This window comes from Vicugna pacos, chromosome 12 (genome assembly GCF_048564905.1).
Source record: "Vicugna pacos chromosome 12, VicPac4, whole genome shotgun sequence".
NCBI classification, from domain to species: Eukaryota; Metazoa; Chordata; class Mammalia; order Artiodactyla; family Camelidae; genus Vicugna; species Vicugna pacos.
This window is the reverse complement of record NC_132998.1, coordinates 57,564,441-57,590,002: the sequence shown is the minus strand read 5'-3', so window position 1 is coordinate 57,590,002 and position 25,562 is coordinate 57,564,441. Positions and strand designations below refer to the sequence as shown.

At 51.1% G+C, this 25,562-nt stretch overlaps 2 protein-coding genes across 2 annotated transcripts; both read right to left on the bottom strand.

Moving 5' to 3' along the window:
- Positions 1-136: 136 nt before the first annotated feature.
- On the bottom strand, positions 137-6,425 carry GCAT (glycine C-acetyltransferase). Its single transcript, XM_006207066.4, has 9 exons — positions 6,174-6,425; positions 4,585-4,715; positions 3,179-3,280; positions 2,568-2,714; positions 1,881-2,035; positions 1,662-1,744; positions 1,284-1,455; positions 702-823; positions 137-438 (listed from the first exon to the last, which is right to left on the bottom strand). Exons 1-9 carry the CDS (start codon positions 6,376-6,378, stop codon positions 287-289), a joined length of 1,269 nt encoding a protein of 422 aa, XP_006207128.1. The 5' UTR covers positions 6,379-6,425; the 3' UTR covers positions 137-286.
- Positions 6,426-7,322: 897 nt separating this feature from the next.
- Positions 7,323-9,127, bottom strand: H1-0 (H1.0 linker histone). Its single transcript, XM_015241610.3, has one exon. The coding sequence runs from the start codon at positions 8,835-8,837 to the stop codon at positions 8,253-8,255; it is 585 nt and encodes a 194-aa protein (XP_015097096.2). The 5' UTR covers positions 8,838-9,127; the 3' UTR covers positions 7,323-8,252.
- Positions 9,128-25,562: the final 16,435 nt, after the last annotated feature.

Sequence of the window (25,562 nt, the reverse complement as noted above, 5' to 3'; positions counted from 1 at the left end):
CTACAGCAGCACAGAATCCAACTGAGCCCAATGGGGGCGCCTGTCTCTACTGCCCCAGCTCCTGACTGATTCTTCCACCAGCCACAGGACAGGATCTGCTCCGAGAGAATAAAGCAGACCAACACGTCATAGCCTGTTTCCACACTGTTGCTTCACACTCATGGCCACAAGCACAGGCTCACCCCAGCCTGGCCCCAGGACTTGACAAAGCTCAGAGCCTCTTTGTCACAAAGAGGCCCCCTTTGTCACTACGGAGCCCTTGGCTCCACTTGTCACTGCCCAGGACTCAAGGCAGTGCCCCGTGCAGCCGCCCCACCTCCACGAAGGCCTCCACGCAGCGGTCGATGTCCTCCTCGCTGTGCACCGCGGAGATCTGTACCCGGATCCGGGCTTTACCCTTGGGGACCACAGGGTAGCTGAACCCGATGACAAAGATGCCTGGGTGGGGAGAGAGAGCCAATCTGGGGCTCACCAGAGCCCGACAGGCTTTGGGGCATGACTAACACCTCCTACTTTTTTTCTGAGGGCCACAGAAGGAAAGGGAGCTGCCCAAGGTCTCTCAGACATGCCTCATAGCCTGCGGTTTTCAAGCTCGGACAGACAGGTGGTCTAATGGGTAGGAGGGTGGGGGGAAGGAGGGCAGTCACAGTCTAGGGGTTCTGTCTTTTTTTTTTTGGCCCCTCACATCCCAGCCCTCTCACCTCTCTTTAGCATGTCATCCGCCATGCAAGAGGCCAGCCGAGCGTCACCCAGCATCACAGGGCAGATGGGGTGATTGGCTCCCGAGATGGTGAAGCCAGCAGCCTCCATCTTACTGCGGAATCTGTGGGCACAAGCTGGGTGTCACAGGGAGCTAGAGGGCTGTGGAGTAGTCATACCAGCTCTGATGGGCATGTGACCCAAGGTTTGTGGCCAAGTCTGCAGGAGGGACCAACAAAGACAGAGATGCAGACCCTGAGAGGCAGATGGAGAGCCAGGCAGAGGAACGGGCAGACCAAAAAGGGAGGCAAAAGACAGGATTGCAGAGGGGGAGACACAGGGTCATTGGCAGAGAAATGCACCAGGAAATGGAAAGAAGAGGCAGAGACAGATAGCGGGAAGAGGGAGGTAGGCAAGTAGGCAGCCCTTGGCTAAGAGAACTGAGTCCCCATGCAACCCGCTGGGGACATGCTGTGGGCAGAGACAGAACCCGTACACAGGCAGCCACGGGCCGGCGCAGGCAAAGAGACAGACCCTCACCAGCTCCTCCGCCCCAGCCTGCCCCACCCTGCCAGGGACCGCACCGCTGGGTCTTGGCCGCCATAGACTGGACAATGGCATTGCTCTCCATGAGCAGGTCCAGGGCCTTGGAGGCAGAGCCGACAACAGCAGGTGGCAGACTGTTGGAGAAGAGGTAGGGCCGGGCACGCTGCCGTAGCAGGGACACCAGGGCCCCGGGCCCCGTCGTGTAGCCCCCTGAGAATAAGGGCAAAGATGGGGACAGGGGTGGTGGTGGCAGTCAGGCCAGGAGCCAGAGCCTCCCCCCAAGCCCCTCCTGACAGCATAGTCCATGCTGTCTTCTTCCCTGCAGCCCCTGGTCTCCCCCGCCACCTTCCCTGGGACCCCTCCAGGGCCCTGCACAGGGGTAAGGGGAGCCCAGGGGCCCAAGAGCCTGCAGGCACCTGATGCTCCACCCAGCGCCTTCCCCAGTGTGGAGTTGATGATGGTGACCTGGTCCATCACGCCCAGCAGCTCATCCGTGCCCCTGCAAGGGAAACTGCCACTTCCACTACTGGCCGCTTGAGCGCCCAAAATCGTGGATTGGCTTGGGGGCTGGCCTCCGGGTTTCCCACCCACCCTTAGAAGTCCAACCCAAGGTCTCAGGTGCTGTGTGCTCCCACCGTCCTGTGGCCCCCAGGAAGCCAGTGGCATGGCATTCGTCCACAAAGACCAAGGCACCATATCGAGAGGCAAGGTGGCAGATCTCCTGCAGGGGCGCGATGTCACCGTCCATGGAAAAGGCCCCATCAGTGGCCACCAGACGCAGCCGATGCTTCTGCAGGGAAGATACAGACAGGTGGTGGCTGGAATCACAAACTGGGCCAAACCATCCACTCTCTGCGCTGCTCGGGGCTATAAGGGCTCGGGCTGCCCAGTGCCCAGCACCAAGGTGAGCACATAACCACCACCATGCTGGGGCTGGTACATCCTCTCCCCCTTCTGGGCCTCTCAGAGCCTCATCCTTCTCTTCCAGGGCAGTCTGGAGCCACAATGCACTGGGTGGTGAGAATACTCTCAGTCTCCCCTCCCAGAGGACAGGCTGGGGTGGGGCCAGTTCTGTCCATAAGCTCATCCCACCCTTACGCCTAGCAGGGGCCTGCCACATATAAGGTGCTTACTAAAACTCATGGCAGCATTGTGCAATGGAATAAAGCTTTGGGTCTGAGGATCTGGGTTCAAATCATGACTGTTTCGAACTTTCAGGCTGTCTGTGAGGAGTTGGCCTCTGCAAGCCTTGCTTCCTTCACTGTGGGGAGGCTGGGGATAAGCCCAGTCCTTGTCCCTGGAACCACTAGGCCTTGCCCCACCTGGGCCTCCTGCAGCTTGGCCTCCAGATCAGCCATATCCAGGTGGCGGTAGCGGTACTTGTGGGCCTTGCATAGACGGATGCCATCGATGATGGAGGCATGGTTCAGCTCATCCGACAGGACTGCATCCTGTGGGGTCAGCAGGGCCTGGAGGAAGGCATTAAGAGTAGAGCCATCACCCAACCACCTTGGGTTTCTCCCTTATTCCTCAGGACTGCCCCGAATCAATATTTCACTGCCCCCCAGGGCATTCTTCTGGGCAGGGAGGCAAGGAGCCCTCTGGGTCCCCAGAGCCCCAGGACTGGGCTGAACCAGGGGCCTTGCTCTAGTGAAACCAGGTGAGAACATGTCTGGTGAATGCCTGGCCCCTAATACTGTCTCAGCCTTTCAGCTGATGTAGGTTACCCTAAAAATGCCCTGGAAGCTGGCCTCTTTGTAAGTCCCAGGATTCCTCCTGGAGACCTGCTGGCCCTAACTTAACCTCCAGAAGAAGTGGGCATTGGGGCCTCTAGGCATGGCACTGACATCCTGCCCAGTTCTCCTGACTGCACACTCCCAAGCCTTCCACAGCCGGGCAGTCCTCACCAGCTCCCACCCGTGGCCTCACATACCTCAAAGAGGCCGGCGTTGGCATCAAAACAGCTGGGATACAGGATGGCATCCTCCCGCTGGTGAAAGCGGGCTATCTTTGCTTCTAGATCCTTGTGAATGCTCTGAAGTAAGCAAGTGAAACGGGTGTTAATGCCTATGGGGCCACTTGGGACAAGTCGTGGGGACAGGCTTAGGGCCACAAATAGATCCTCTTCCTTGTTTTTGCACCACAAGGGTTCACCAGAGCCAACAAGAATCTGGCAGATGGTTCCTACTGAGGAATTAGGGGCCTACTAGGTGCCCCTTCTGGGTTGGGTCTTCATTTCACAATGGGAGTCTGATGGTAGAATTATGGGTGCTATTGTCTTCCTGATAGCACACTGAGCCCCTTTTTCGGTTGCTTAATGGCAAAGAAGATTACAAAAGTAACTCTAGGTTCACTTGGGTCTCACATGTTTTTTGGGGGTGGGGAGGAGGCTCAAATTCTTAAATTTGAAAGCTGTCCGGTCTAAAGTACCCTGGCTGGGAGTCAGGAGTTCTGTCTCTGACATTCATTTCACCTTCACTTTTCTAAGAGGACAGATAAAAATAATTACAAGGAATCAGAAACACCCACTCTTGAATCAGACCATCTGGGTTCAAGTTCCACCACAACAGGCTGTGTGCCCTTGGGCCAGTCATTTAACTTCTCTGAGCCTCAGTGCCTTCATCTCTATAACAGGGATAAGAATAGCATTTATCACTTGGGATTATTATTAGCATTAATGAATTAATATTCATAATGTTCTTAAAACAGCACCTGATACACAGTAAGCTATAATTTCATGTTTATAAAAGTTCATTTTAAGAAATTTACAAAATAAAATTAATAACCAACATTCATTGAGCACTACTATGTGCTAGGCACTACTCTAACCATCTTTCCATGTATTAACTCTTTAATTTAACTCTCTGATTTGGGATAATCTTACCAAGTACTATTATCCCCACTTTACCAATGAAGGCATTGAGGCACAGAGAAGTTAAGACACTTGCCCACAGTAACAGAACCAATAAATGGTGGTGTTGGGAACCAAGCTCAGGCTGAGTATCTCCAGAACCCTCCATCTCAATCCCTGCCTTCTATTCTTCCTTTCCTGAAGAGTAACAGGAGAAGGAGCTCTGTTCTGCAAGGGGGGAAATGAATGTTCAGAGAGGTAAAGTTTCCTGCCCAAGGTTTCAGAGCAAAATAGAAGCCTGAACCCACCCTTTCTGGTGGACCACTCTGGGGCTAAGAGTGGGCCCAGAGTTCTGGGATGAGCTGATCTGGCCAAGCTAGCCCTGGTGACTGTGGAAGCGACATCTGGGGTCAGTGCCCAAAGCTGGGAGACCATCCCCCTTCTCACACTGCCCCCACTCCCACTGGCCTGGATACACCCACGTGTACCTGGGTCCCACAGATGAAGCGGACAGAGCTAAGGCCGGCTCCAAACTCCTTCAGGGCCTGCAGACCTGCCTGGATCACCTCCGGGTGACTGCTCAGGCCCAGGTAGTTGTTGGCACAGAAGTTAAGGATTCCTGAGGTGGAGGACAGGGGACAGACACAGCAGCTCAAGGCAAAGAAGGGCTTGGAAAGGTGTCAGTGTCAGGCCCTGGGGACTCAGAGAGGAAATGAATTTGGATTCATCCTTGGAAAGGCAACAACCATACAATATGATCCATTCTGGGGCAGAAGCCATGATGGGGAGCCGAGAGCCCCTAGGAAGCACCGAATCCAACAGCTACAGGATGGGGAGGTTCAGGGAAGGATTCAGAGCAGAGCCTTGAAGATAAGTTTAAACTCTGACTTTGCATCACACTTCACTCAAAGAGGAACCCAGCCCTGCCACACTGACTTCTCAAGTCACTGAAGACCAGCAGCAACTCCTCATTTGTGCCCTGGTTTCCTCGTGGGTAAAAGAACAGGGCTAGGTCAGAGACCCACCCTGGTCCCCAGACTCCACACAGTTGACTTTGCTGCTTGGTACAGAACTGCATGCCCAGCCTCTGAGACCTTAACCCGAGTTGTAAAGCCCAAAGTGAACACAGCTGACCTGAAGAGGAAACTAAGGATCTAGAAGTTTACTCAGCTTGGAAGAGGCAAAAACAGGATGAGAATCTGGGTTTCCTCTTAATTTCCCATCTTCTGATCTGCTCCAAGCTCCCTGGGGGAAGGTAGGGACTTCCTGGCACCTCTGTTTTACAAATGAGCACAGCTGCACTGAGGATTCTATGCTTATGTCCTGGGTAGAAGGCAGGTTTGGGGGCCGTTTGTAACCAGCACCCACCTGGGGCCTGGCACACACAACATGGACAGTGAGACAGAAACAGGGAGGCCTGGTAGGCCAGTTCATAACGTGACTTCTGCAGCAGCCCTCAAGTCCCTTGCTCACTGTGATTTTCGCCAGGGAGTTGGCGTCTACAGCCAGCTGGCTGACCTTCCAGCTCCAATATGCCGGAAGAACTAGACCAAAGTCTGGCTCTGCCTCCAGCTAGGTGGAGACTCTCCGGCAAGCCACTTCACATCTCTGAGCCTCGGCTTCTCTGCAAATGGGATTAGTCATTCCTACGTTCCGGGATTTGTAGGACTCCACATGCAGCCATTAGTAGAAGCCTGAACAAAGCAGCAACTCCAGAAATGCAGGATTTCTTGCTGCTGCCTTCCCACCACCCTTCCTTGAAGCCATATGGTGGGAGCCAGCTGCGTGTCTATTTTGCTCTCACGTTCTCAGAGTTGGGCCTCGATCCAGCCCTGTTCGTTGAGCCAAAAAAGTCTTCAAGGGCAAATTACCTCTCTCCGTGGAAACGAGTCTCACCAGGTTAGAGTTAACTGTGGGAAGTCGGCAAGTCTGCCTGATACATGGGAAAGGGTCCAGTGGCTACGTGTGCAGGTGCTCCCGCCAGCCCACTGCCTCCAGGACCTCAATTCCAGCGCATGCCTCAGAACGGCCCTTGAACACCCGGTCAGGTCTGACAGTTCCCAGGATGGGGAGTTACCTCCGGAGACACCGTCCACGTGTATGCGCGGCCCCTGACGAGACGTGATGACTCGCTCGCTTTTCCAGGTACCAGCCCCGCGGATGCCTTCCAGCTCCTCCTCCAGAATGCCACGCAGCTGAGCCAGCGCGGACTGCGCGCGGCGGCCGCGGGGGGCCTGGGAGAGCGCAGCGCAGAGGACGCGGCCAGCCCACGTAGGACCCATCTCTCCCAAACGCGCTCTGGACTGTGCGCAGTGCGGCCGGGGCCTGATCACGTGGTGGGGGCCGGGCTCTGACAGCCAATCGGAAGGAGAGGGGTCCCAGCTAAAGGAGCAGGGGAGGCGGACCCAGGGATGGGCGGGCGGGGCCTGGCGGGATCCGCAGAGGACGAAAGTGGATTGATCTGTAAATTGAGACTGGAACTCTCCTTGTGAGGGAAGGGGAGGCGACCCGACGGAAGAAGGCTCGTCAAGGCCCAGCCCACCAGACTCCCCCACCTCCCATTCCCAGGCCGTGCCTACACACACCTCTCCGAAAGGAAGGGTATGCCCTCTGGGCTCCTGGACTCCTTCTAGGCAGCCGCCTAGAAGCGGGCTGAGGTACGTTCCGTACCCTCCAACCCTAGGGTTTCCGGGGTTCTGGCGAGCTCTTGGCATCCTCCCGTTCTCAGGTGCAAACGCCCCCAGATTTCCCCCACTGCGCGCCCATTCACTTGCTCCACATTTTCCTTCAATCTTAGAAGTGAGGAAAAACTCACCGCTCAGGTTTTTTTTTCCTTTTCCAATTTTATTTTAAAGTTTTAAAATTACAAAGACAGCAAATTCTTCCCGGCACAAATAACACTTGTTTAAAAATAAAGGGGGGGGGGGCGCAAATGAGCGTTTTCCTATTTTATTAAAAAAAAAAAAAAAGGGAAAAGACGACTGTACACGTTTTTTCTCCCAGCTCCCGGGTGCGAAAAGTAAGTACTAGCCCTAGATATGTATATATACATATGCACAAACATACACACAGACCTAGCTAGCTCTGTAAAACTACTTAGCAATTCAAAGTCGACTGAAGTATGTCTTACTGTCCACTCCCCGCCCCCACCCTCCTTCCCCATCTACAACTACTTATAAAAGACTCAGAAGTATAGAGGTCGGGAGGTTTTTAAGTGGCGGGTGGCAGGGCTGGAGCCCCACCAGACCACCAAGCAGAGCCACCTCTGTACAGGAGGCACCAAAAATAAGGGGGGAAAGGAAAAAAGTCCTCCTAGGATACAATCCAATTGTGTGGAAAAACCCAAGTTTCAACAGGGCACACTGAGGCACTTGGCTGACTGACTTCCCACCCTCTCCCCAAAGGTTCCACTGCCCTTTAATAGGAGACTTCAAAGCCAGAGATTCCCCAATGGCTAGTTTCCAACTGACTGAGAGAAGCCACAGCTTCTTGGGCCAGCTGTAACTTGGACCCCCTCCCCTTCCCTAGGACAAAAGGGAGGCCACAGGGGCAGACTGACTTAAGTGAGAAGGAAACTGGATTTGGATGCCCCACTGCTCACCACTGGGAGGTGGAAGTCAGTCCAAAGAGGGTTTTTTCCCACCTCCCTCCTTTGCCATCCAGCTGCTGCTACCCCTCTTCTCTACACCAAGGTTCTGAAACTCTCACAAGGGGTGTTCAACTTAAAGCTCACTTGCCTCATAGGTACCCCTACAAACCTCACAATTACTGGGCTCCCTTGCACCTAGCCACAACAAGCTGCCTTGCCCATTCTTCCCCGACTTTTACCTTCAGAGTGAACCAACCATCCAATTAAACAAAACACACAAACCCACCCAAATCCTCAACCCTATAAGTAGATTAATAACAAATTAACAAAACAAAGTAAGTACATTCTCATCTTTACAGAGATAAGATCTCTTGTTGCTGTCCTTGCATGATTGGTTAAAGAAAAAGGAACTATTTCCTAATTTCTGAGGAATCCAAATTGTCTCTTCATAAAGTCAGAATAGAAAGGGGCAATGGGCTGCAGATGAGGATCAAGAGAAAAGAAAGGAGAAAAGTATTTACAGAAAATAGGAGACAAGCAGGAGTGTCCACAAGAAAAGCCTCATTGTCACTTCTTCTTGCCGGCCCTCTTGGCACTGGACTTAGCTTTGGGCTTCACTGGTTTCGCCTTCTTAGGCTTGGAAGCCTTGACTGGCTTGGCTTTGACAGTCTTGGGTTTTTTGGTTTTCTTGGGCGTGGCAGCTGGCTTCTTCTTGGCCTTCTTGACTGGAGTAGCTTTGGGCTTCTTGCTTGGGGCTTTGGAGGCGGCCTTCTTGGGCTTGGCTGCCTTCTTTGGCGTGGCCACCTTCTTGACTTCCTTCTTCGTCTTCTTGAAGGCCACTGACCTCTTGGGCTCATCGCTCTTGGCCAGACGGAAAGACCCCGAGGCACCGACCCCTTTGGTCTGCTTGAGGACTCCAGTGGTGACCAAGCGCTTGATGGACAACTTGATTTGGGAGTCAGCGTTCTCACCCACCTTGTAGTGGCTCTTGATGTACTTCTGGATGGACTGGCGCGAGGAGCCAGCGCGGTTCTTCTCCGCCTGGATGGCAGCCACGATCATGTCTGAATACTTGGGGTGGTCTGTGGACTTCTTGGAGGCCTTGGCCCGCTTGGGCTTGGCCGCAGGGGTGGACGTGGAGTTCTCGGTCATGATGGCCTGACTGGTCCTGCCGTTGAAGAAGGCGCCTTCCAAAGGGCCAGCCCTCGTCGGAAGCCGAGGAAAGCCTGATTCGGAATCTGCTCTGGCGCCCTTGACTCCCAGGCCAGTCCGGAGGCCGGCTTTCGGGGGCCTGGCTCGGGTCGCGGGGAAACTCGCTGGGCCGGGTCTGCGTGGCCCAGCCCCGCTGGTCTGTCGGTCGTCCTCGGCGCCCGGCTCTGCCTCCGCCTCCGCCTCCTCTGCCTCCCTTTTCCCAGCTCCGCGTCTGGCGCTCGGGCGGCGCATCCGGGTATTTAGCGGCGGCGGGCGGACCGCGGTGAGGACAGGGCTGCTGGCTGCCTGCTCCCGGCCCGGAATGGCGCCGCGCCGCCGCCATCTGTGTTTCTTCCGCCGAGCAAATCCGACCTTTCCCCCGAGCCCCGGCCTTCCCGCCCCCCGCCGCCGCCCGGGGCCGCTGCCTGGCTCCCTGGGCTCTCCCGCCGGGCGCCCCGCCGACCCGGCCGCCGCTCCCCGCGCCTGCCACGCGCCCCAAACGGAGCCGAGGACCGCTGGCGCGCCGGCACATTTCCCCTTTGCGGGGGGCTGGCTCTGCGGGGCCGTGGAGCCCGGGTGCGGGAAACCCCTCGTAGCAAAGCTCCCCCCTGGGGCTACCGGGGACCCCGCTCCTGGCCCGCGGCGGGTCCCCCCAGCCCGGCGGAGAGGCCGGAAAGCGGCCCCAACTAACACAACGCGGCCCCGAGCCGGGCGACTCCCAGCCGGGCCGAGCCGGGACAGGGGGGAGGGGTCGCTCCCCCGGGGTCCGGTCACCTCTTGGGGGTCATCCCACCACCGGGCCCCCCGTACCTCTACCCTCTCTCTGTCCATGAGGCCCCTGAGCAAACTTTCCCTGGAAGAGTTGGAAGGGCACTTTGAAACTTTGTCCCTTCCCCCTCCTCTGTCTTCTCTCCCCCAGCACGCCCCCTGACCTCTTTGTTGAGGTTCTCGCCTGAGGCCGAACCCCGAATGCTGCCTGGGTCCCCTGAGGGAATGAGGAGGGGTCTCGCGAGTCGCCTCCTCTCTTCAAAGACCCCCCACATCCCCCATATATCGTAACCGGGAATTCATTTATAGTCCTCCCTCAGCCTAGGAGTTTTAGGGTATCAGAGGCAGAGCTCGCTGCCCCTACCTCTAGGGCCCACCCTGGGGGGTCCAGTCCCTCTCCCAGGGCTCCTTGAAGGCAATGAGGGAGGCTGTCCTCAATGAAGGAGCTGCCCCGCAGGCTCTAACTACTGTCTTGGGGGCCCCTGGGATGAGGAGAAGCCCTGAGAGCTTTGGGAGCTTGGGGAAAAGGGGCTCTAAGGAAGGGGATCTAGGATGGGGTCGCGTTCCTTGAGTCGTGACTAATCCTCCGAAAGTGTGAGTTGTTCAGGGAGCCGAGGCCAGGACCACGGCCATTTTGCTGGGAAGATGCAAGGTCTTTGTTAAAATGTATACATCTTTTTCAGTGTTGCTTGGCAGGTATAGATGAGGAAAACAAGGGGCCCGACCGTCTGTAGGGAGTCTTGGGGGCTCACAGAGGCTTTAGGGTCCAGAGGCTAGCAGATGGGACCCCAGAGTTCCTGGGACCCCTTGTCTGTGACAGAGCTACTCACGTGCAGGGTACCCACTTGGCAGGGGCCCTGGGTTAAGATTCTGGGATGCTGGCCCTCTGAGCTCCCTCTCACAACAAACCCGCTTTTATTCCCTAAGCAAAGAGGCTCGTCACTCTTCATTTAAACAATACCCTGGTAGTAGGGGTTTATAGCTGGTCAGAATGATGAAGGCGTCTCTCTATTAAGGTAGGGTCCCGGAGCTGTTTGCAAACACCTGCTGTTGAGGAGGGGAAGGGGGAATGGTTGGAGGGTTTAGATGGGGGGACTGGTCGTGACTGGGACGTCTGGGGGAAGAGCTCCTACTGGACTTTGGAGTCTTTGAGGCCAAGGAAATTAACGGGTTCCCCCTACACCAAGGGATGGATTAATCCAAATGATAGGGAAGGGGGAGGGGAAGTCCTGAGCCTCCGTGTCGGTATAGGATGACTTCTCCCGGGCTTATCTTGGTGGCACAGGCAGGGAAGAGAAGCCAGGGAAGGCCAGGTTAGTTCAAAAGGTCAACCTTCTTATCTGGATGATGTCAGTTACCCCGAAGTTTCCTGATTTGAAAACACAACATTCTGGTGGGTTTGTTTTGGTTATTTTCAAAGAAAATTTTTCTGGTTTCCACTAAGGTCTGAATGGGAAAATAATCATCCACATGGACAGCCTGAGGTCCCTGATGTTGTACCACACTGGACTCCCAGAGACATGTCGTCCCCCGACCCCAGGTCCCTGCGTGTCTGAAAATAAGGACTGGATGAATCCAATGGCACGATGATGAAATAATTTTATTTGCACAGCGCTCTCCACCCATTTCTTGATCCTTTGCTCCTCTTGCCTGGGGAGGCAATCAACACGATCACTACCCCCAGGACCCTCATTTCACGGTGGAGGCCGCGGGACTAGGAAGGTTAGATGTGGGGGCGCACTCTGAGGCTCAGCTTCTGGCCCTCCCAGACCTTCGCTACATTTTGTAGCTCTCACATCTCTAATCCCCACCCATCGCAGCAACCTGTAAATTCTTTACCGGAACTGAAGGCAGAAATGGAGGGAGGGTTCGCTTCGGGGTCTCGTGGGCTTTACCGCGATCAGACAGCCCTTCTCCCCGCAAGGTGGCGAGATTCACCGCCCCTCCCCGGCATTCAGAAGAACTGGAGGGGAAAGGGGGCCAAGAGGGGATGCCCCGGAATTGGGTGCAAGGTCTGAGGCGGAGGTGGGCACGAAGAGGACAGGCTGCCTCCAGATTGGCTTGGCCTCACCTCGCCTCGCTGACACTGCAGGTCTTGAGGGGGCTTCTTGATTGCGGCTCGACCCCGCTGCACACCTTGGCAGGGCGCTTTCGGGCCCCCACCAAGCTCAGAGATGTTTACTGGCGGGCAGAATGCAGAACTCCCTCCGCCCCATTTAACGCGAGCCCTTTAAAAGCCCCGGAGCCGCAGAGCTGCGGGCAATTCCTCCTGGGAAATGTAGTTCCTCAATGGCGAGCCCCGCACTGCGACCCGCGCGGGACCCTCGCGAGCCTCGGAACCGCCTGGCCGCCCCCGGCATGGAGAGGGGATCAGACATGCCTGTCCATGCACGTGGGGAGGGGTCCAGGCCTCCCCGATGCTTTTTTTACTTTTCAAAAAAAGCCTTAGCGTTTTTACCTGTCAAAAAGATACCTCTACCTACCTCTGGGGTTGGTGTGAGAGTGAAATGAAATCCTGTATGAAAAAGCGTAAATTGCACTAGAATGCCAGGGGCCCTGTCTTTATTAATACGCGTGTGTCAATGTGCCAGCATCTACTGAGCCCTTAATACATACCATTTCCATTTTTCAGAGAGGAGGTCTACGATGGCTAAATGACTTGTCTAAGATGGGTCAGCCTGGAGGAGGGTGACAGGTGACAGACTCCTAAGCCAATGAACTTTCCCACTCACTATCTTGGTCTCTTGAGACCTTGCAAGACAAGAACTCATTCTGGTCTTTGGAACTCTGAGGTATTCACCTGATAAGTGTCAGGCACTGGGATCAGCACTGGGATGGGTCTCTGAACAAGAGACTCGAGATCCCTGCCCTTGTGGAGCTGACATTCTAGTAGAGAAGGCAGAAAAGCGATAGACTAAATAAAGAACTTAATTATGTAGTATGTTGGAAAGCCATAACTGCAAAGACAAAATTAGAATAGGGTGAGGGGGTAGTTAATAGATAGTGCTGAGAGGAGGATGTTTGCAATTTTAAATAGAGAGGTCAGAGAAGGACTCATTAAGAAGCTGACACATGAGCAAAGAATCAAAAGAGATGAGAGAGAGAGCTATTCTTATTCTTGGAGGAAAAATCTTCCAAGCAGAGGGAACAGCCAGTGCAAAGTCCCTGTGGCAGGAGTGTACAGGGTGGTTGAATTAAGAAGGACAGGAGGAGGAGACAGATTTTTTTTTTTAAGTTAAGGGCCAGGAAGTAAAGGAGACACAAGTCATGTAGGGTTTTGTGGGCCATTGTAGGGACTTTGGCTTTTACTCTGAGTGAGATGGAAGCCATTGGAGAGTTTTGAGCAGAAGAGGGACATGGTGGGACCCAGGCAATTGTCAACCACAGTCAACTCTGGCTGCTGTGTGAAGAGGCTGCAGAGAGCAAGGACAGAAGCAAGGTTGGGAGGTTGGGAGACTCTTGCAATAGTCCAGGTGAGAGATCTGGTAGTTTGGCCCATGTGGCAGCAGTGGAGGGGGTGGGAAGTGGTCAGGTCCCAGGAGGATCCCAAGGATTTGGGCTTGAAAAATCGAAGATGGAGCTGTCATTAACTGAGATAGAGAAGACCTAGGGTTTGAGAGTTCTGGCTGGGTTAGATTTGAGATGCCTCCCAGATGTGTGAGTGGAGATGCTGAGAAGGCAGGTAAATAGAAGAATTCTGAGTTTGGAGTCCAGGGAGTTTGCGGCCTTAGATGCACACCTGGGAGCTCAGGCAGGTGGCTGATATCGAAAGCCCTGCATGGCATGCCAGAGTGAGTGGAGGCAGACAGGAAGAAGACAAAATGGTGGGCCTGGGAACACTGACATGAGAAGGGAGGAGTGAAGAGGAGACACCACCAAGGAAGACCAAGGATGAGCAACCAGGAGGATGGGAGGAAAACCAGAGGAGGGGGTGTCCTTAAGACCAGTGAGGAAGGGAGTGTACCCAGGTGGGAAGGGAGAAGCCAATCTGTCAAATGCCACTGGTCAGGGCAGCAACGGCCATCATCTGTGCTTGTGGCATGGGAGTTGCCCTCACTGGAAAGTGAAGATATTTGACAAAAGGGTCTCCAGGAGCCCTTCCAACCCTCTGGAACTCAGGAGCAGGGCTCTGTGGACACAGGTTGAACCCCCAGCTTTTACACACCTAAAAGAAATCAGTGTGGAAGTGGCAAAGCCAGCTGTGGGGACAGAGAGGAAGGCCTGGATTTCAGGGACATTCAAGCAGTCAGACTGACAAGCCTTGAAGAGCAAGATAAAGGAAAAGAAAGCTGAAGGTGTCAGTCGGGGTGTCAGGATGTGGACTGTGGTGAGGAGGGGCAAGGGCCACACTCAATCTGCAGAGCCAAGAGGAGGTGTCTGGAGGAAGCCAGAAAAAGAGTCAGGGGCTCAGGAGAGAGGTCTGGGCTAGAGACGGGGAATTGGCAGGGTTTGTAGCAAAGTGTCAGCCCTTCTCAAAGGAAGTGTGGAGACGGAGTGGGGAAGGGGCCCTGGACATGGGCCCTGGACATGGCCCCTGGGATCCCAGCATTTCAGAATCAGGCAGAGGAAGAGGAGCCAGCCAAAAATGATGGGGAGGTGGGACAAGAGCCCCCTCCTCTGGAACTCCTAACCCACTCAAAGCCCAGCCCCAGGACTGCCTTCTCCATGAGGCCTTGCTGACTTCCACACCTCCCCTGCTCTGGTGCTTCTCAAGAATTTCTACCTGGCAGTGTAGTTCAGTGGCTCTCAAATGGAGACAATTTTGTGCCCCCAAGGACATTTGGCAATGCCTAGAAACATTTTTGATGGTCACGACTGGGGCAATGCTACTGGCATCTCGTGGATAGAGCCCAGGGATGCTGCTGTAACAGCCTACAATGCACAGCGCAGCAAACCACTCCCCCGCCCCCCGCCGCAGCAAAGGATTATCCAGCCCCAAAGGTCCATTGCACGATGTAGAGATACTGTGTGAGGCCAGGAGTTTCCTGGGGGTGGGGGATTCTCACCTGCTCTGTTGATTCACGCTGAGCACAGTGTTCTCATCATAGATGTGTTACCAAGCCAAACTTGGATCTGCTTGCCCACATGCTGTAAAGCCAGTCAATCTCCTGACACCGGGTTGTGGTGAAGGAAGGTACAGTATTGCAGGTGCCAAGCAAGGAGTCCAGGCAGCTAGTGCTTCAAAGACCTGAACTCCCTGACTGCTGACTCCTGAACTCCTCGACTTTGTTTAATGGCTGAACTATTATTATTTTGTCTTGCTTGACTGTTTTCCTTTCTTTCTGCATTTTCTCACTTCTCTGATGAAATGTACTCTTTGGAACTCCGGGAGGCCTAGGAGACTAAAGTTTTTCTACAGATGAGAGGAAGACATGGGGGTAGGCGTGGGTCTTTTCCAGAAAGGCCCCGTAGGGTCCTGTTCAGTTACAGATGCTCAGAGGATGTTAACTGATACGTGAACCTGAATGAATCCTACTCCTGGGACGGCCAGCACATGTCAGTGTGTGCCAGGCACTGGCCTTACTTAAGACATTCAATCTTCCTTGTAATGCTGAGGCATGGACACTGTTATTATTCTCAATTTACAGATGGGGAAACTGAAGCAGAGGTGAAGTAACTTTCCCAAAGTCACAGCCAGTAAATGGCAGAGCTGGATTTCAGACTAAGGAATGTCTGACAACAATGTGCTTACCACTTTCTCTGCTGCTTCTTTCTAAAGAACAAATGCAGAAGGAAAGGAGCAATGGATGAAGTCCTAAGGCTCAGAGGACAAAGGCCCTTTAATGTCACTCTTGGAAATTTATCAAATTATAGATTATCACCATTGTCATTAAGTAAGGGACCCCTTACTTATTTTCTTGAACAAACGAATGAATTTGTGTGTCCCTTCCCTTCAAACAGATTGTCCGTATTACAACAAAGAGAGGAAAAAGGCTGCAGATTTTTCTTCCTGGTGAGAGATCCTTCTTCATTAAGGGGGTGCTCACTGCTTTCTAAGCTTCTTTTGCTCTTATTTTTTCAATTGTGATAAAATACACGTAACAAAATTTAGCATCTTAACCATTTTTAAGTATATAGTTTAGTAGTATACGAAGTATGTTCACATTGTTGTGCACCCAGTCTCCAGAATTTTTTTCATCTTGCACAACTGAAACTCTGCCCTCATTAAATAACTCTCCAACCTCCCCTCTTCCAGCCCTGGCAACCACAGTTTTACTTTCTGTCTCTATGAATCTGTCTACTCCAGGGACCTCGTATAAGTGGGATCATACAGTATTTGTTCTTTTGTGACTGGCTTGTTTCACTTAGCATAATATCCTCAAGTTTCATGCACGTTGTAGCATGTGTCAGAATTTTCTTCCTTTTTAATGCTGAGTAATATTCCGTGGCATGTATATGCTCCACTTTGTTTATCCATTTATTCACTAATGAACACTTGGTTTGCTTCTACCTTTTGACTACCGTGGGTAATACTGCTATGAATATGGGTGTATTCAAGCTTCTTTTAACAGTAGAGAAAATTTTGCCCCACAGCCTCCTGGATGAGGTCAGAGAGTTACGCCTGGCTGTCCTGGGGGCTTTCCCTTCTACCCTGAAGAGAGATAGGAAAAGAATGTTACTCAGTGTATAGTGTCCGCTGCTGCTGGACCAAATTACCCCAAACTTGGTGGCTTAGAACAATACATACTTATTATCTTACAGTTCTTGAGTTCAGAGTCCACAATGGGTCTCACTGGGCTAAAATCAAGGTGTCAACAGGTGTGCACTCCTGGAGGCTCTAGGGAAGAATCTGTTTTCTTGGCTTTTCCAAGTTCCAGAGGCACCCTGCATTCCTTGGCTTGTGGGCTCTTTCCATATTAAAAGCCAGCAATAATCGGGTGAGTCTTTTTTATGATGCCATCTCTCTGGGTCTGACTCTTCTACCTCCCTCTTCCCCCATTTAAGGACCCTCTGCTCTGGCCGAGTGCTGGGTGTGAACAGAACGGACTCAGCCTGTTCCCACAGGGCTCAGAGTCCACCGGGAAGACAGCATTGATATCATTGCAAATTGTGATTGTGTAAAGTGCCAATAAGGACAAGAACCAGGGCCTGGGGCAGGGGGAGGGGCGAGTCACAGGAGGACTTACATGGATCAAGTGCCAGGGGAGGCCATGTGGCTGGATGGGGACAGGACGGGGAGTGTGATGGGAGATGCCATCAGACTGGAGAGCCAGCTGGAGGATGTGGGGCTTTAAGCCACGGCAAGGGGTGTAGATTTTGTTCTGAGTGCAGTGAGAAGCCACTGCAGAATTTTAAGCTTAAAATTTTGTTTCTTAAAATAATTAATCCAGTTTTTTTAATAAAAAATTTAAATTATGACAGACACCATCCGTGCAAGAGCATATGCAACCTAAATGCAGTTCTTAAACTAACACGGAAACAAGTGTTTCCCTCGCTGAAGTTAACATAAGAAACGTCATCAGTCCCTTGGAAGCCCCCTTTGTCCCCGGCCCTGACCACATCTCCATGACTTCTATCCTGAAAATCTGTAAGCAATTCTCTCTTTTTTCTTTATAGAGTTCCCATATATGTACTTAACCCCTTACACTACTGTGTAGCTTAGTTTTGCCTGGTTTTGGACCACGTACAGATGGCATCAGATCATGGGTATCTTTTTCTGTGCCTTGCTTCTTTCACTCAGTATATTTTTGAGAGTCATTGGTGCAAGCAACTGTGGCTCACTGGTCAGCACACGTACTGGTTCTGCAGCGCCTGATGCTTCTACAATTTTTTGAATCCTTTTTAAAAAAATACAAAATCAGAGTATTGGGTAAAAAGTAAATTATTTTTAGATGAAGGAACTCACAACAAATCACAGATTTTTTTTTAAAGCTGATAAATATCACAAGCATCATGAAATCCAGAAATATATTTTTACCGATGTACTGTCTGACCCACATTGCCAGGATCCCCCTCAGAGTTTCATAAGGGACTTGGACAAGGGAGGGAAACCAAGGCTTCAGCAAGATCAGCTTCCCCATGAGTCTATCCCAGAATGTGGTGTGTTTCACTGTCAGGTGGGGCTGCAGTTTTTCTCCGTTTTTGTGGTAGTTGGCGCCCAAATCTGTCCACGTCCGCATCCCTGGAACCCGTGTGTATATTGTCACACGGCAAGGAGGGATTAAGTTCGCAGATGGAATTAAGATCATTGACCTTGAGATGGGAGAGTACCCTGGATTATCCAGATGGGACAATGTAATCACAAAAGTGGGAGAAGAGAGAGGCGGAAGAGTCAGAACCAGAGAGATGAAAGAGACTTAGCCAACCACTGCTGGCTTTTAAGATGGAAAGAGCCCACAAACCAAGGAATGCGGGCTGCCTCTGGAAGGTGGAAAAGACAAAACCAGATCCTCCCCTGGAGGCTCCAGAACAAACACAACCTGCCATGTGATTTTTTTTTTTAGAGAGAACTTGATGCTATGTGATTTTTGATTTTAGCCCAGTGAGATCTTTTTTGGACTTCTGACCTCCAGAACTGTAAAGTAATAGATTGTTTTTTTCTTTTTTCAGGGGAGGAGGTAATTAGGTTTATTTATTTGTTTAATGGCAGTACCAAAGATTGAACCCAGGACCACGTGCATGTTAGGCATGTGCTTTACCACTTGAGCTATACCCTCATCCCCAAATTGTGTTGTTTTAAGCCACCACATTTGGGACAGTTTGTTTCAGCAGCCTTAGGAAAACTAATATACTACTATTTGGGTTGGATATTTGGGTTGTTTCTAGTTTCTTGCTTTTCAGACAGTGTTGCTGGGACTTTCCTACTGCAAGTGTCCTGGAGTAATAACATGCAGCCTCAGCTTTACCAGGACGAGCCAGCTGCTTCTCCCAGGCTGCAGCTGGGATGATGGATTCAGGCAAGGCAGGTGGTGAGACCACTGGGGCCATCTCAGCCAGGCAGGTCCTGGGCTAAAGAGGGGGCAGTGGAGGTGGGAAGAATGGGCAGATGTGAGAAATATTTAGGAGGATAAGTCCACAGGACTTGCTAAAGTGTCCCTTGTTGGGGGTGAAGAAGCCACCAGAAGGACTCTCATGTCTCTGGCACAGAAGCAAGGATGGCCGTGGGTCCAGAGATGAAGATGGTGGGGAGTCTGGCACCAGGACCCTGCCTTGCAGACCTTCTTCTTTCCTGCCCTAACTGGTGGCTCTCCTGGTCCCTCCTCATCCTTCGCAGCCTCATGCCTTGGAAGCTGACCTCTTACCTGCTTCTCCTAAGTTAGAAAAATAATCAGAATCCCACATGGATTGAGAGCCAAGTGCTGGACAGAGAGACAAACACACACTCCCAGGACAAAGGAACAAAAATGCCAGTGACAGCTTCACGGTTAAACTCTAACTGATCTAACTGGACTAAACTTTTGTTTCCTAAGAATGAAAGAAACGAAGACATCACCGAGGCACAGACTGAGGGGTTTGATTCTTAGAGGCAGTTTAACCTCCTGCATGGATGCCATCATGGCGGCTGCATGTGCAGACTTGGGAGGTGTCTATGGTACACCAACTCAGAAAAGCAAGCTGCGAAAAATATGTTGCGGGATCGCATTTTCATAACGTAGGGAATTTAGGGACTTCCATACAAGGTATAATGATAGTTGCCATTTACGGAGCAGTTACTGTGTGCCCGGCACTGCGCTCAGTGCTCTCATGATGGGGACTGATGCTTTTGGATCTTTTCCTACTACTGACACTTCCTTTGACAAATGGGGAAGGAATTGTCTAAAGGGGTCTGACTCCATGCTCTTAACCGACTCTTAAAGCTGTCCCTCCCGTAATCTGGGGACTAGGTGGGCAAATGTGGGGGTGTCCTGGGGAGCCCTGGGAGGAACCAGCTCTGGGTTCTTACCTGTCCCTTCTACAGGTCAGTGAGATCAGCTGCCATCTGACCCACTGGCATAGTCCTGACCAAGGTCAGCTGGCAAAGAAGACACCTGTGCCTCAAATGAGGGAACTCACTCTGTGGGAAGAGGGGTGTGGACAGCTGACCCAAGCCCAGGGCTGGAGGCTGGCATTGTGAGGCTGGCAGACACCATGTGCGGCTTGGGCTGGAGGCTATCCTGGACCCACCCATTCTAGCGTCATGCCCACTGCAGGGAGCAAGGACTGAGCTCCTGGTGTGAATGAGAGGGCTGTAACTTGGGGCCCCTGAGCAGGCAGGTTGAGCCTTGGAAAGTGGGCCTGGCCTCCTTTGGATGAAGTGAGCTCCTGGGAACCTCAGGCTATTCTAGAAGAGACCTCTAGAGGGAGACGCTGGGCTTCCTAATAAATGCAGGAGGGTGCACAAGAGATGGTTAAAAAACTACCATGCAGCGATGTGACCAGGAAGTGGTTCTCCAGGCTGGGCAAGTGGGCCAGGGATGCAAGCGTGCCCAGGCAGTGTTACTACCGCCAGCTTTCTCTGAGAAGTGGAATTGCGTCCTGGTGGGCTTTTATTTGGTTACTTTTACACTTCTGTATTGTTTTAATTTTTTAAACAATAGACACGTATTACCTTTGTAATAAAGAACCTTTGTCAAAAATGTCAAAAACATGCATATGAGGAAAAGTCAAAAAATAATATTTAAAAAATCCTTCAGGGTAAATATGATGAACAGTAAATATCCACTGTTACAAATCCTTAGGAGGAAAATGGTAAGTCCACAACGGGAGATAGTACCTAAACAGCTCAATTATAGACAAGTAAATACCAGTAGTTAATTTGGTCTCATATATAAGCAAAGATGTGCAGCTTCAAACAACAGCAATGTCATATTTTTCACCTTTCACGTTAACCTAAGATTTTTAGAAATGGTTACAGTGCTGGGAGTGAGACGGGCATTCCGTTCCCTGGCTCGCAAGAGTGGACATTATTAGATCAACATATTTGGATAACAATTTGCCACTAGGACTCAAGGGCCTCAAATTGTTCCAACTCAACCTGGATCTAACCATGAAAAAAGAACTCGACAAACCCAAACCGAGAGATGTTTTGCAAGATGGCCAGCTTAGACCCTCCAAAAACGTTAAAGTCGTGAAAGACTACAAAGGCAGAGACACATCCCAGATGAGAGGAGACACGAGGGACCTGCCAATTAGATGCCATGTATGCTCCTGGATGGACCTTGGGTCTGAAAAAGAACAAGTTCTAACAGATGTTATTGAAACAGTCGAGGAAGTTTGAATGTGGGTTGTATGTTAGATAGTATTGCACCTGTGTTCCATTTCCTGTGCGTGCTCATTGGATTGTGGTCCTGTGAGTGGATGTCCTTTTACTTGAGAGGTGGACACTGAAGGACGGAATGTCGTGATGCCTGCAGCTCGGATCCTTGAGCGACATATATGTCTTTAGACAGAGATACAGGATGATGGGTTTGTATATATGTAGACATAGGTGTCAACAGAGAACACGAGGGAAAGCAAGGGTGGCAAAATCGCAACAGCTGGTGAGCCGGGGCGAAGGATGTACGGGGGTTTACTGGACTATTCTTGCACTTCATCTGTAGGTTTGAAAATGTGCAGAGTAAGTCGGAGGAAAAGTGTTCAAGGGCGAGTGAGTCCAGCGGCATAGCCCATTCTCAGCCCCGCACCTGAGCAAGAGGCAGGACGCGCCAGCCTGGTGAGGTTGACCCTGGCTCTGGTATCCAGTGCCACCCAGCCTGCTCCTGCTCTCCCCAGTCCTTAGGGGAGCTCAGCGCCTCCAGATTGGAGACCCTTTGCAGGCCTATCTGGGGTTCATACCATGTGCTACCCTGCCCTGGCCCCAGCCCCTAAGCCAGTCCTTTCTACTCAATCCCTCATCCCACATGAGTTTCAGGATGAGGCCAGACGGCGATCCTAGTCCCAGAGCTTGGCACTCACCCCTGGGTGGTGTCAAGGAGACCATGTCCCAGTCCTCGCTCTGCCTGTGATCTTGCCTGAGTCTCCCCCTTAGCCCTGCTCTGGGGCCATGTTCTCATTGGACTTGCCTGTCTGTCCTCCCTAACACTCACGGCTTGTGTCTCTCCCAGCCATGGGCAAGTGTTGGATGGGCAGCCTCAGCCTGGAAGGTCATGGAAGCCCCCAGAGGTGGGGGTCTCCTGGGAGAAGCCGGGGGACCCCATCCCAAATCCGAGGCCCTGCTTCTGTCACTCAGTGCAGACCCTGCCATTGAAGCCCAGGGCACATGGAGAGTCTGTTTATATTTCTTTTTTCAAACAGCAGTAACAGCCAATGTCAGCACCAGTTGTTCCCCTAATCTTGGGGCACGTGTTCTGCTATCGAAGTGGTCAGCTGAGCTTGAACTGGGAGCCCTTCACGTGAGCCAGAGCCCGCCTGGATGAGGAGATAAGGAGGGGTCCCTGGGAGAGGGGAGAACTGGGGCATCTTGGGAGCAACACACAACACAAACAAAACCAGAGTATCCAGGAAAAATATGGTAAAGTGCACAGGTCATGGCCCCTTCCCTCTCAGAGACCGAAACCAGCCGCCTCCCAGCACTTTGCTGTCCTTCAGGCAGCCTGCTCCCCCGCTGCCCAGAGGAAGGAGCGTTGCCTTCTTTGACCCCAGCTTTCAGAAATGAAAGGCAAAGACTTCTACAGTCAAAGGATTCAGAGAAATTATGGAAGCTAAGAATTCGGTCTTCATCTTAGACAATTCTCACTTATGTTAAAATTGTAAAATATTAGAATCACAATCTCTTATAAAGTGGTTAGACAGATGGGCAAATATTATTTTTCTGCTTTATGCATCACACTCTCAGATACCCTAACTGGTACCCTGGCCAGCACAGCAGCCAAAGGGACCTGGAACCAAGGCCATGATGCCCAGGATGGTGACGAGGCCCACATGCTGGGCCTGGCTGCTGTCTGGTGAGGGCCATGCCCAACTGGGGCCCAAACGCAGCTGCCACCACTCCCTGCAAGTGTTCAACACAAGCTTTGGTGCTGGCTGGGGTGGAGAGCAAAGTACTGCTCCCAGGAAGCGGTGGACATAAACTCTGGGTCACGGCATCTTCTCTGGAAAGTTTGGGGGCCCCTTTCCCCTGGGCACTGAAGGTATTTAAATGTACTTTAGGAGGCAATGCGGCGGGGAGAAGCACCTGAATCTGCTGTGTGACCTGAAATAGTTTGCTAACCCTCTCTGGGCTCATGTACTCTCTCCTATAAACTCAGGGCTTGACTGGAGCTCACTGACCCGCTAGAAGTCCAAAAGTCTAACACGGTGGTGAGGTCCAAGCACCACAGATACATGCTGTCTGGGTAATCCCAGCTTTACCACTTACAGGTATGAGGCTCTGGGAAAGGCTGACCCTTCTGTGTCTCAGTTTCCTTCCCTGTAAACTGGAGATAATAATGGTGTCTACCTGATAGAGTTTTCATGAAGACTAAATGTATATATGTGTGTATAAATATGTATGTGAATATGTAATGTGTTTATAATAAACAATACATGTCATATTTAACATCTATAGTATTATATGTATTATAATATGATTACATATATATAGACAGATATATATGCCTGACATGTAATCAGTGCAGTTTAAGTGTTAGCTCTCATAATCATTGTTGGTATTTCAACACCTGGATGGAAATGACGTGTTTACCCACAGTTAGGCGGCAGAGACTCACAAAAGTGTTAAGTGTCTTTACTTTCAGCTAAGATTTATGTCAATTCAGTGTGGGAACAGTGGATTTTCTCCTGCTGATCCAAAGCTTTGACTGGCAGTTCCAGATGGCTTTCCTCAATTGAAAAAAAAATTATATATATATATATATATATATATATATATATATATATATATATAGGAACCTCTTATTTCTAAATGTAGTTTGCTTGAGAGATCAAAAGTTCTAAAACATGGAAGGGGTCCACTTATAGGAATCTAGCCTAAGGAAATGACCAGAAATTCACACAAATATTTCTGTACGAGAATGTTCACTGCAGCATTATTTTTAACTCTAGAAAAAGTTGAAAAAAATTATGAGACAGTTAGAGATATGTCAGTGGAATAAATCTTGGTCTTATGGTGGAGCTCTTCAATTTGATGGCCTGAAGAGATGATATGTCAAGAGGTAAAAAGGTTATATTTCAACAGGGTAGTTTTTAGCATTTTGAGGTTTTCAAGTAGCCTATGTGTAGTGTGATCCCATGAAAAGTATATACATTTTACATTGAAAGAAGTATCTAAGTCGTAGTTGTGTGTATATACGTAGGATTATGCGATAGTCTGACAGTATATTCAACAATTTGATCAAGTTTAGTATCTAGTGGTAGGTTTACTGATGATTCTTTTTTCTTTTAGCTCATCTGATTTTTCACACTTTCAAAAATCAACGTACTTCACTTGTACAGTAAATAACAATTTTTTAAACTTAGAGGGGACATAATAAAAGTGGCCCTCAAAGCCAGTTCCTACTGTACTCAAAGAACACCAGGTCTTTTGGTGGCTGAGCCTGAGCCGTATCCCGGTCCCCCAAGACTTTTGCCAGATCAGGTGGCCCCACCCCTCTCCTCTCAAAGGTGGTTTTCTGAGGTCCCCTTGGGGCCCAGCCCTGTGCTAAGTGATTTGTGTTCATGAGATTGTTGTATCTTCTTGATCTTCCTTTGAGGCAGAGATGATTATTCCCATTTTATAGATGAGGAAGCAGAGGCTCAGAGATGTTAAAGGACGTGCCCAAGGTCACAGAGGTGAAAGGTGCTGGAGCTAGAACCAAACATGCTGGACTCTAAAGTTCACGCCTTTGACCATCGCGTGGTCTTGTCTCACTCCTTTTCTGACCTCTGGTCCCTCCCTGCACAGTCAGTACGGGCTGGGGTACAACTAGAGTCCTTCTTTCTTCTAGTCCAGTTTATGTGTCCCCAGCCTGAGAAAGAATTCCCAAGATGCCTTCTAAATCTTAGGCAACTGAGTTGGCAAATACTGGTGATGGTGGAGCCAATACCCACGTCCCCCTTGAACACAGTGACATAGCCTTGAATGTTTGGGTCTGGCACATGGCCACTCAAAGTAGAGGCTGCCTTTCTCACCCTCTTTTGCAGTTAGGAGTGGCCATGTGACCAAGTTCTGGCTAAAGGAATATAAGTAGAAGTGTTGTGCTAGAGATTCTTTAAGAGAAAGCTGGCAGAGACCCTTTGCCCCTTCTTCGCTTAACTCCTTCTACCTGCTGGCTGGGATGCAGATGTGTTGACTAGAACTAGAGCAGCCATCTTGGACCACGGGGTGCGTTTGTGAATGGAGGCTGTGTGTGATGGGGTCTAGGTTCTACATATAAATATATAGTCTGGACCCCAGATACCATGGCTCAGCTCAGCTTGGGATTCCTCCCTTCAAACTTTTCCTGATAAGGCAAATAAACATCCTTCTTGTTTAAGCTACTGTACTGTCACCCACAGCCAAACATAATTCACTCATTGATGACCACTCTTTACCAGAATCTGGACTGGGTGTTGGGAACAAAGACAAATCAGACATGAGCCCATGAAACTCACAGTTCAGAGGGGAGAAGAAGATGGAAGAGACAATCCCAGGACAACTCAGTTTCATACAATAGGCAGCCGTTTATTCACATAGTCAATTCTTGCCAAGAGATGGCTCTGCTGCTCAACACCAGGCACTGTGCGAGGTAGAGGGACACTGACGTGGCTGGCCCTCAAGGTGCTCTCAGGCTGAGAACACACAGTGACCCTGGAGCCTTTTCTCCATCCAGAGTAGTGGCCTCTGAATCAGTGGGTCTAGAATGTGGTTCCCGGCCCCACATCAGTCTGGGTCCTCTCTTAGTGGGTCTGAGATGTCAGCTGGGCCTGGCTCAGGTTAGGGCAACCTTTTGGACTGCCTGCCTCACTGCCCTGTGTACATATTTAGCTTGGGAGGAGAAGGCAGAGGTGAATGGGCAGGTGGAGAGGGTGCATGTATGCTGACAC